Source organism: Chiloscyllium punctatum, chromosome 11 (assembly GCF_047496795.1).
Source record: "Chiloscyllium punctatum isolate Juve2018m chromosome 11, sChiPun1.3, whole genome shotgun sequence".
In the NCBI taxonomy this organism is placed as follows: domain Eukaryota; kingdom Metazoa; phylum Chordata; class Chondrichthyes; order Orectolobiformes; family Hemiscylliidae; genus Chiloscyllium; species Chiloscyllium punctatum.
In genome coordinates this window covers 45746893-45759175 of record NC_092749.1, presented here as the reverse complement: position 1 = coordinate 45759175, position 12283 = coordinate 45746893, and the positions used below count along the sequence as shown (strand labels likewise).

Below are 12283 nucleotides of genomic sequence, written 5' to 3'. Positions count from 1 at the left end.
TGAATTTATAAAGGTGGAAGATGGAAAGCCTGCTGAGACACGTTCACATCAACTGTACTCACTCCCCATTGTGTCCATTGCCTTCTACTAGACAGCGACTTTGATTGATGGATCAGGCAGTGTTCCCTAAGATAAAAATCCTGTTTTCCTTGAAAAGTTCAGCACAGCAATCTATGCCTTTATTCTGCTGATGTAAGATCCTTTTTGGACTGTAAAGATGCTGCTAAATTTTTGTCCAACACCTTCCATTACCATTCATTCTCTTAAGATTTCTTCTGCCAATGTTCAATATTAGCAATTATCAGCAAGACATTTATAAAGGAGCTAGTAATCTCCCCGGCTCCTGACTGTCAATTTCCTCTGATCTCCAATCATGTTTTCTTGAGGAGGCTTGTTGACCTCTTTCTCCCATTGACTGGGAAGAATACCTCTCTATGTGCAGTTGTTACCTGGAAATCATCTCCTAAGAGGCATCATTAAACCTGGGAACTACAGTTCTTTGAGATGCAGCAAGTTGTTATGCAGCCAACCATGCAGTCATCTCAATATTTGATCTGAGTACTGTCATCCTTTTAAATGTGGCACCTTCACTTCAGCTGCTGGGCTTCCTCCCCATTTCATTTATTATTAGCTGGCTTCCAAGACTGCTGGCTGTTAAGTGGATACTGATGTCAAAATCTCATTTCCTGCTCCATTGCCCTCCCACATGGGCCATATGACACCAATTAGATCTGGATATGGGGATTCTTCCCTTCTATTAAATTCAGACAATTCAGTAAGTTTCTCTCTCCAACGATGTTGCCAAGTATGTCTAACATTTTCTGTTATAGTCATAGAGATGTACAGCAGGGTAATGCAGTGCTATATATCCTGTCCTGCTCAGATTAACAAGTTATTTCTCAATATTCATTTCAGTTCTAGCAGGTTACTTAAAGAATCTGAATGAAGACCAATCACAAAACTGGTTCCAGTTTCTTACTTCAGGCAGGTGGTAGGCTTGTTGTGTCCCGGTACCTGCTCAATGTTCATTCAAGCAAAAGGATGCCTCAGATATATCCAACATGAAACATCGGGACAATTTACTGAATGCACAGGCTGAAAAGTCTAGGCTCCAGAGTAGTATCTCAGATTGGCCACACCACTGGTAGCACAGGATCAATAAATTTATTATTTTGATTTACTCAGACACAAACTGGTTAAAAGTAATAAGAAATATTAGCATGGAACTATGAAAATTAATTTGGATCAAATGGGAAAGATGAGAACCTGGATTCAGTGAGGTGATCTTGTAGGTTGCCATCACTGAAGTGAATGAGAAAGATGAAATAATAAGTTACTTAAGCCAAAATCAGATTATATTTATCACTTATTTATTGCTTAGATCAGCATCGTTTCCATGGGGCTTTGGACACAAAGTGATATAATTACATGCTGTTGATGATCCTGGGCTGTAGAAATGAGAGAAAGGGTGAAAAGAATTTATAAATATCGAAGTTGTGATCTGGCATTATTGGGTTTTGATTGATTTTCTACCCATTTCTACTGGGCAACTTCAAATTTACGTGAATTGTTAGTGCAGCTTGCAATGTCAACAATTACTGAGACTTGTAACTATACTGAAAACCTAAGTATATTTCACATCTGTAATTCACTTTCAATTTTAAAGTTCACTTTCAGTTTTAAAGAAAAATGCACACAAACATAATTTAAAAGATCAGGGGTCAACAGTTTGCCAGCAAAGGTATCTATGTATTGCTTAACATATTCTATTTTACCAAATCTCATCCATGCCATCTTTTGGATATTCTTACCATATTGGCTGATACTGCACTGAATACAGCAGTACCAGAGACATCTTACCCAATGCACTATTTAGAAGTAGTTAAGTATAGTGCTTGGGCCTGAGTTAAACAGCATGTAACAATGAGGATGTACCTCAAGATTTGTATCTCCAGTCTCTTGGGTCAAAGATGACTTCTTTCCATTCTGGTACACTGAGTTCTGATTTGGCTCATAAGTTCAATGTACAATCTTCAGACTCTGCCACCTTTGGGGAATCTTAACAGTTGGTTAGAAAGGTTGTTTGAAGTTTGTGTTCTGCCTCTAATGCCTCAATTTGGCTCCTGTGCTTTCTAAATGAATTTTCTTGATATATTTGGAGCCTTCCTGAATGAATCAACTCCATTTTGCTTCATCACAAATTAGGGTTGCTCATGTAAAGGTAAACATGCAGGTTGAGTCTGTGATTAAGAAAGCGAATGCAATGTTGTCTCTTATCTCAAGAGGGTTGGAATATAAAAGCAGAGATGTACTACTAAGACTTTATAAAGCTCTGGTTAGGCCCCATTTGGAGTACTGTGTCCAGTTTTGGTCCCCACACCTCAGGAAGGACATACTGGCACTGGAACATGTCCAGCGGAGATTCACACGGATGATCCCTGGAATGACAGGTCTAGCATATGAGGAACGGCTGAGGATACTGGGGTTGTATTCGTTGGAGTTTAGAAGATTAAGGGGAGATCTAATAGAGACGTACAAAATAATACATGGCTTTGAAAAGGTGGATGCTAGAAAATTGTTTCTGTTAGGCGAGGAGACTAGGACCCGTGGACACAGCCTTAGAATTAGAGGGGGTCATTTCAGAACGGAAATGCGGAGACATTTCTTCAGCCAGAGAGTGGTGGGCCTGTGGAATTCATTGCCACGGAGTGCAGTGGAAGCCGGGACGCTAAATGTCTTCAAGGCCGAGATTGATAGGTTCTTGTTGTCTAGAGGAATTAAGGGCTACGGGGAGAACGCTGGCAAGTGGAGCTGAAATGCGCATCAGCCATGATTGAATGGCGGAGTGGACTCGATGGGCCGAATGGCCTTACTTCCACTCCTATGTCTTATGGTCTTATGGTCTTATGTGTGGGGCGTGCATGTTGGCCATCTCAGTGAAGCTTATAGTAGTATAAAAGGTTTTGTACACCACAAACACACAGGCTCACCAGGAATTAACTGTCTGATTCAGTTTGAAATAAAACAGAAAAAAAGGTGCAACAGACCTCTGCATATACAACAATGTGGTATTTTCTTTGCTCACATTTACATCTAATACAGGCTGCTTCAAATGAAGACAGCAGAGGGTGCTTGAACACAGTGTAGCTGGAGCACTACAGTATTATCACTGACACCTGAAACAGCAATTTAGGATAAGCACCCATTGACTGCTTATGGCCAGTACAGACAGTAGTTGTATTTTTTTATGACTTACTTGAGGCATGTGCAGACAATTTAGAAGAAATTGACAACTCAAGGCATTGAGATTGCATGTTTATTTTATACTTCAGTTTAATAAAAGTAACGAGATTCTGGCTCAAAGTTAGCATTGACTTTAAGGTTTGCTTCACATGGAAATAATCTTCTTCAGAAACACATTGTTAACTTGATTTGTCCATTATGGCTGATATCCATTCTAACTGGAAGGGACCTTCAGTGAATATAAAATAAATCAAACAATGCAGCCTTTGTGCATCATATGTGACAGATGTTATGGTTCTCAAAAGCAGCATGGGTTGGCAACTTTCCCTACAACAAGCTTTTCTTTCTTTGTTACTGTCATTTTTCAGCAGCTAAGTAGAGACAGCAGTCTTTTCTATTTTCTGTCCTTGTGACAGGTATGATTTAACATTCAGAATTTTACATCTAATGCAACTATATAACAGTCCTATTGGCAATTTAAAAATGCTTGCAGGATCAGGCCAGTCCAGAATTCATGATTTCAAGAGTCTGCATTTATTTGTCTAGTCAAACTGATACTTTTTCCCATTACAACCAATCGAATTTGTATTGCATTGTTTGGGAAATCAAGTTTTGCCTGGTTTACCCAATTGTGTGTATAAATTGCAACTGCTCAAAGTGGATTACATGTATTGAGTCTTTTTCTAATTTTTTTTGGTTCTATTCATTTTAGTGCTTAATGCATTTCAGAATGTCTACCACACTTAAATTGAAATACTATATTTATTCTATTGTGGATTGCCTAAGTGAAAAATCAGACTGAAAGAAAAAGATTTCTCATTTAGGAATTTAACAATCTAAACTAAAATTAGAAAGACAAAGTAAAATAGAATTTGTATAATGTTTTAAAATAATTTCCAATTGTAATCAGAATCAAGAACTCAATCATAATCTAAACAGCTAGCAAATATGTAATAGAGCTGAAGAAAAATGGGAAGTTTTATCAACAATTAAAAGCTTGTCAAGATATGAAATGCAACTGTCAACCTGAATGGTGGCACATGTGTGATGTGGATATTGGAATTAGTACAATTAGGGTACATGATTTATATTACACCAAACATGTGTTTGAAAAAGTTAATAGTATTAGGACAAAATGCACATAGCATGTCTCAGTAAACTGTTGATTGGATTAGAGCCAGTAGTGTACTTTGATGACATATTAGTCAAAATCACTTTGACTCATTCCCATTTTATTAACCACAATTATAATATTTAATTTAAACTTATTTCATGCTGGAATACAGTAATGTCGTCTAAAAGGCTTCAGTAAGAGTGAGGCCTTTTGTAGGATTTGCTATGAAAGATGTTGCCCATGAGAAGTTTTGGCTTCTAGTTGCAATCGACTGCGAATGGACTAATCTCATTCCCTGCTAAATAGGGGCTGAATTTCCTTTGTTGCATTGCAGTTCTGATGAGGTGGAACTTCCACCTGCTGCATCAAATCTGCCCCAATCCAGTTCCAATTCCATTGGTTGGGGGTCATTTTTTTAAATCACTGTGACTTCAATCAGATGGCAGTCACTGGAAGTGAGCCCACCAGTGCCCAGCTACAAAATCTCAGTGCAATGTGGATCTCTCTGAAAACTGGACTCTTGACAGACATTGAAGCTCACATTGGAGATGAGTAAGAGTTGAATCTCCTCTTCAACTGACATTGCATTGCATTGTTACACCATTGTTTTCCCAGAAAGCAGTAGTAACTGCAGGATGTCAAGAAAATCTGTTTGAGGCCAGGGTTTTATAGCCCTGCCACAATTTTCACACAATGTGTGAGGAAACAGCAGTCAGCAATGGTCTGCATTAAAAAGAAGGGAGGGAAATATAAGTGAGGGCAGTGAGGTGATGGCAGGTCTTATTACTGGAATTTTCCTTCATTCTCTGCAATTTGCATATCACAAGTGGAATTGTGAAGGAAGAGTCTAGTCCAATATTTTTCATTCTATTGTTACTAAGAAGAGTTATTCCTCCAGTACTACATGTGCTATGAATACACAATGCCTGGGTGGAAATCTTTTATTTGCTTTGCTATAGAAGTATATGTAAGCTTATAGACATAAAAGAATGATTCGGGCAAAACTAGTAGTATTTTTTTAACAGCAAATGTTGTTTACAGGATCGGCCAAAGTAGGAAGCCAATGCGCAATAGAAGGTTGGAAATTGGACTTTTATTGAATAGATCTGTGTGGCAGAATAAAATACCCAGGTAGGAATTATTCAAAGATGTTCAGAGCAATTTGGTAGATTAGCTAATGATTGACAAATGATGTTTACTACTGATAATTACAAATGAAAATGCAGGGAAAATGTTTGGGGGTAAGGCTTGGATTATGCTTCTTATTTGTCATGATATTAATGTCATTAGTTACTAAATGACTTGTTTTAAAGTTATGGTTTTGAATTGCATCCTGTAATAAATGCTAGTAAGCATGGTGTAAAATAGTAGATGTGAATCAGGATTTCTACAAAGTGTGAACAATGGTAACTAATTGGGAAATATGCACCACTCCACAGAATGCATAATTATGCTATCTAATCACCACCTGAAAATATGTACTTTACACAATAATGTCAACTTTTAAAAATATCTTTAAATGCGAGATAAAATGCACACTTGGCCTTCAACAAAATGACAGCTTTATTTATGTTCATATTTTATACCGTCAGAACTGAATGAAGGTTGACAAATGGGAATTCAATGTTTGGGCTAAACTTACATTCTACACTTCCTTGCAAAGAAGGTGAAACAAAAAAAAATGGAGGTTGTCAATCATGCATAGAACCAAAGCGAATATCTTTGCTATGGCCAGCAGGACAACAGCTGCATGCAGTGCCACTTCCTTTTCAAATAGGATAATGGAAATGCTTGTGGTTTAAATGCTGTCAGTAAAGTATTGTTGGTGTACGCTATGCATTGATCATTCTCATCAGTCAGAAAAGCAGTTCTGCTCCAGTGATTCAAGTTGTGGAATAGAAAGAGCAGTGATTTCATACATTGAAAATAATGACAAGAAACTCAGATGCTTATTAAAATACATTGGTTACAGTATACTGTATATAAAAACTTCTTCAGTAAGCTTGCCTGACAGTTTAGTGAGTTTATTCAAACAGTATTTACATCAGATAAATAAAAGACTTACCATAATGGCTTCTGTTTTTTTTGCATTAGCAGATCTTATGCACATTTTCAACAAATCCCAGAAGTTAAAAGAGTGGCACTAAAATAACTACTGTGCATTCTGGCTTATATTTATTTAGTAGGCAAAACTTTGGAAGATGGAATGCAATGTGGGAAAATGTAAAGTTATGCATTTTGGCAGAAAGAGTGGAGGAGCTGAAATGATTTAAATGGGGGAAACACTGCAAAAAGCTGCAGTAGAGGGATTTGGGATTTGCCGTGTATAAAGTACAAAACAAAACCATGCAAATTAAGCAGGTCATAAGCAATATAAATGAAACTTTGACCTTTTTTTCAAAGGAACTGGAGTATAAAAACGGGGAAGTGTTGTTAAAGTTATATAAGACACTACAATAAATGATGCCTAGAATATTGTGAACATTTTTGGTCCCCATTTCTAGGGAAAGATATATTGGCATTGGAAGCAGACCAGATAAAGATCACAAGGTTCATTCTGGTCATGGGGAAATTTTCTTATGAGGAGAGGTTGAGTAAATTGGGCTTGAAGGCAATGGAGCTTAGAAGAATGTGAGGAGACCTTCGTGAAACATATAAAATCCTTGACAGGATTGATGCTAAACAGTTGTTTGCCCTTGTGGGAGATGCTTGTTAGAAGCCGACTTTGAAAAGATGCCCACTTCTGTGTACATGCAGCATCAAGATACTACAATGAATTAAAATTATGATATGCTTTTGCCTGCAAATATGAGAGGAATCTATTTATCATCTGTTCTTTGTGTGAGGAGTGAGCCAGAAAATTGGTGCCAATATAGGAGCAGACCTGGGACATATGAATGTAGAAATAGGAGCACAAATAGCCTCTTCAACATCTCAAACCTGCGCTGCTATTAAATAAGATTGAGCTTCAACTTCCATATTCCCATCTCACCCCAATAACCTTTGATTCTCTTGCCTAACAAGAATCTAACAAATTCTTCCTTAAAAATTCTACTGCCTTCTGAGGCAGAGAGTTGCAAAGCTCCATAACTAACTGAGAAAAAAAATCCCAATCTCAGATGAAAAAGGGTGATCCCTAATTTCAAACAGGGCTCTCTAGTGCTGGACTGATCCATAAAAAGAAATATCCTTTCCATATTCACCTTATCAAGACCATTCAAGATTTTATACACTTCAATTAAATCAGCCTTCACTCTTTGAAATTCCAATGAAAACAAACCCAGCCTGTCCAATCTATCATCTTATAACATCTCACTCATTCTAGGTATCAATCTCATAAACCTCCTCTGAATTACCTCAATTAATTTACATCATTCTTTAAAACAGCGTACAATATTGAGATATGTATTCTCACCAAAGCCTACACAAGTGATGCAAAATATCCTCGCTTTTAAATTCTATGCATAATAAAGGATGCCATTGGCCTTCTTGATTATGTTCTGTACCTGAATTTTAACCATTTATGGTTTATCCACTAGAACATCTACATCTCTCTGGACCTTGGAATTCTGTAATCTTTCTCTGTTTAACTAATACCCTGTTTTCTCATTCTTTCTATCAAACTGAACAACTTCACATTTTCTCACATGAAACTCCAACTGACTTGTTTTTGCCCACTCACTCAAATTATCAAAACCTTTCTTCAAATCTTTTCTGTTTTCTTAACAATATACTTTTCTGCCTATATTTGTGTTTCCTGCAAATCTAGCTACAACACCTTTGCTCAAAATTGACACAAAGCTAATTTTGCGAGTCAATGTACTTGGGTATTGTGCTAAATTGTATCACAGCATAAGTATGCTATTAAATGGAATATGTTCTGTTAATTTGATAGGCCAAAGAGTAGGTGGCAATTTATTAAAGGATTGCAAAAGAAAAAAGATTGGATTTGTTCTATTGTTTTTGTGCATAATCAGGGCTGTCCATGGCTGGAATGCACATTCACCATCAATGGCACTCTATCATGACAAAATTAGAACAGTAAGGATGGCATGAGGGTGTTTCAGCTGGTATTAGTGCCCTAGGACAGGTAAGGAAAGTGTAGCAAAGTTTCCACTTTTAGATGCTATTCTTTGATTCCCACTGAAATCTACCTCACTGGAATTAGATTACAATAGTATTGAGTGTTGTTGATTGTGACTTGCCAACTAATAATGATCATTTATGGGCAGCACAGTGGCACAGTGGTTAGCACTGCTGCCTCACAGCGCCAGAGACCCGGGTTCAATTCTCCGCCTCAGGCAACTGTCTGTGTGGAGTTTGCACATTCTCACTGTGTCTGCGTGGGTTTCCTCCGGGTGCTCCGGTTTCCTCCCACAGTCTAAAAATGCGCAGGTTAGGTGAATTGGCCATGCTAAATTGCCCGTAGTGTTAGGTGAAGGGGTAAATGTAGGGGAATGGGTCTGGGTGGGTTACTCTTCGGAGGGTCGGTGTGGACTTGTTGGCCTGAAGGGCCTGTTTCCACACTGTAAGTAATCTAATCTACATATGTAATCTAATCTAAATTTGGGTACAGTAGGCAAGGGCGCTCAATGCCTGTGAAACTGCATGTCACTATTTACTCAATAGCATTGCAAGAGGAATGGAAGAAAGGATATTGTTGAGAAAAAAAATCTTCTCATGGGGTTAAAGATTTAAAACAATAAAAATCTGTTAAAACTACATTTTGTGCATTTCTTGTGGGTGTTTTTTTTTTAAAAATTCCAAATAGGGCAGTTTGAAAGATTTATCTGATCCTTCGGCTCCTCATGAGAGGACATGACAATGAGCCTGTTGAATGCTCTGTATTACAAAGGCAGAGTATAAGTGCAATTATATAGATTACTGTTGGTGCAGTGATCTGAAGTTTGTAACACAGGTTAGTAGTCTTTGACACAGAACTACAGAACCACTGAAAAGAACAAAAGGAGGCCATTCGGCCTTATCGGCGTCGGCCAAAAAGATCCAGCCTTGTAGGATACAGCAGTTTGGGCGCAAGAATGCTTAGAACTTTTATTAATAACAAAATATTATCAACAAATTGTTGCAAATACGGAAAAATCATAGTGAGTTTTCCGGTCATGTATGATTTGTTTATGATGCGTTGCTCTTCAAGGAAACAAACCTTGAAACATTGACAGGAATCAAATAAAATCACCTAAAGATAAATCGAAAAGGAGAATATTACCATAAAATTCATTCTAGGAGGAATAGATTACACTCGTTGTTCATTAGTGTTTGCTGTTTATCCACATATCTCAGGCATGTTTCCCGGTCAAATAACTGCAGTTGCTGGGAGTCGGTGTTAGTATATGCGCTACTCAAAGAGCGCAGTGATGATGTTTGATTTTGTTAGTCACTGGCTAATCTCGGTTAATTCCCGGAAAGTAGTGTCTATAAATTGCTGGCCGTTCATTACCGCATTAAAAGTAGTATCTATACATCTGGATTTTAATTGCTCGTCCTACACCTGAGCACACGCTGATAAAATTGACTCATGAGACGTAGTACATACAACACAGTTACAGAACTGTGAAATAGAAAACATTTATCCATTAACACTTTTTTTTCCAATGGACTGCGTGCACAGTTAACGGTATATATTCGACAGAACTTCGATTCTTTTCCTCCCTAGCTCAGGGAAAAACTGAGCAAAACTCTAGAGTCTCAGTATCTGGAATCTGCCTTGTTAACCCTGACCAGTAACTTGTCCCACAGGTAACATCTCCCCAATCTTGACCGCAGGCTCTGCGGCGCTGGATGAAGGGGTACGGTCTCACTCGCCTTGTTACTGTGGCTGAGACTGAGCCCTGACCTCTGCCCGCCTATATTCGGCCACGTTTGGGAAGGAGAAAACTGTCAGCAAGGTCGAAGTTTGCAATCCGACTGGGAACTCATGCATCTCATGAGATACAATGAGAGGCAGTGACATCTTGAAAGAAGTCAACGCTTTGGTCGAAGATGCTGCTTTTGTTGATGCTCCGAGCCGCGCTCGGCTCGTTGCCTGCACACGGGGCTGTCGGTGCACAGAAAGCGATCGATCCAGACACTGCTGCATTTATTGGGAGCTAGGGAGGAGGGGACTGATGGTGCGCGCACTCGAGCCTAGGCTCGCCCCCGGGGCCTGCGCGCGCTCCCTCGGCTTTGTCCCCGCGGAGTAGTAAGGGAGGCGGGGGGAAGGGAGGGGGGCTGAGTGCAGCGGAACGCGGAGGCGGGGAGGGGAGGGGAGGAGAGCTGACCGGAGGGGAGGGGAGGGGGAGGAGAGGAAAGGCTTGGCCGAGCTCGGAGCACCACGCACACTCTGCGCCGGTACCATGAGCAGCGAGAGCTGCAGCCTGTCTCCCCAGCTTCAGCACTGCAGCACCACAGCTACTGAGGACACAGCATGGCGGGGGGAAGGAAAGGACTTGTTGCCCCTCAGAACACTTTTTTGGAAAATATTGTCAGACGTTCCAATGGTAAGCAGGAAGAGGCTCCCTCTCGGTGCTCGTAAAAGTTAGTTTTATTTTTGCAGGAGAAAGATCAGAAAGTGCATGTTTTTTTTCTATCTCTTTTGACAGTGCTGCTACTGAATGGGTTATATGTGGGGTTTCTCGCTCCTTTTTCAATTGATTAACAAGTACCCCCCCCCCCCCCCAGCCAAAGTCTCATTACTGCTGTTAGTGAAATATAAATGTTCATGTTCATGTTGATGTTGTTAGTACAGTGTGGACACAGCAGCGCCTGGAGTATTTGGGGCTGCTTTTACGCCTAATACTTGGATAACAGACAGTGCGAGTGCAGCAACTAGATTGCATGCCTTGACCTGAATTGTTTTTCTCCCGCCGTCCCACCTCCTCACCACCACCACTACCACCTTTGTGGCATCCACCACCCCCTCGTCTCCGGGAATCACGAAAACCACAAGAGCTTTTAAAATGCGAGTGGGAATTGTGCATCCTGCAGTGTGGAACAGCGGTGCACATTCAATGCAGCAGGCAGATAGCCTGCAAACGCTGCAAGTTTTTTGCAGTCAAAAGATGTAAACTCTCTCCGGGATGGAGGAAGGAATGCAGCAGCTATGAATTTGGATGTGTGAAACAATCATATTCTTAGAAAGATTTGAGCATTTTGCTGAATAATAATCAAGCTCCAGTTGAGTCAGTTTACAAAAAAAGGGTTTCTTTTTCCAAAATCCAGTGCTCAAAGACAATTCGCAGTAATTCTGGCAGCACAAGGTTGATTTTCTTCTTGTTATTTATTCCGCACTGAACAAAACAGTGCCGTGAGAGATAAGCAGCGAATCTCCCCAGTTATATCACTTGTATTTCACTAGAGTCAGCAGATTTCATAATTGAGAATATTGAACCGAGGTTGAACGAAAGAATCTTTATAACGGTGATAGTGTTAGTGTGCTTATAGAGTAATTGCTTTAAGATAGCAATACTATAGAAATACGTACAGTAGACAGCGACACTACAAGATCAAAGGGATGTAGTGTTTTTAAGGTGGTAGTCTTTTCGATTTCGTGCGTTTATTTTAATTCCAGGGGGTTACTTGCCTCCGTGTCTGGAAAGGAATCATCAGATAGTTTGAAATTAACAAATAAAAAAAATCAAACAATTCTACAAACACCCACGCAACCCAGTTCCAACTTGGACCTGTTTGGAAATGAAAATTTGACGTGAAATATTCCGAGACCATAATACAAATTTGATTTAGATGTGTAGTTTTGCAACCCTTTTATATTCTATTATGGCAACACCATATTCAACTCTACAGTCCGCATTTCAAAACCACTTTTTGAAAGGAGTTATTTGAACCACTTTTAAAAAGGAACTTAACTCTTCAGCACTAGCTTTCTGGGGTTTAGGATATGTTTTACAAACTTTATTTCCCAGGGAAATC

At 39.4% G+C, this 12283-nt stretch overlaps 1 protein-coding gene across 3 annotated transcripts in view; it reads left to right on the top strand.

Annotated features, from left to right (window-relative positions):
• Nucleotides 1-10666: 10666 nt before the first annotated feature.
• kcnh1a (potassium voltage-gated channel, subfamily H (eag-related), member 1a) overlaps nt 10667-12283 on the top strand; it is a 293626-nt gene continuing 292009 nt past the window's right edge. For all 3 annotated transcript variants that reach the window (XM_072580730.1, XM_072580729.1, XM_072580731.1), the window contains exon 1: nt 10667-10854. In XM_072580730.1, the coding sequence (XP_072436831.1) occupies nt 10782-10854 (73 nt within the window). In that variant the 5' untranslated portion in view covers nt 10667-10781. The remainder of the gene's footprint in view (nt 10855-12283) is intronic.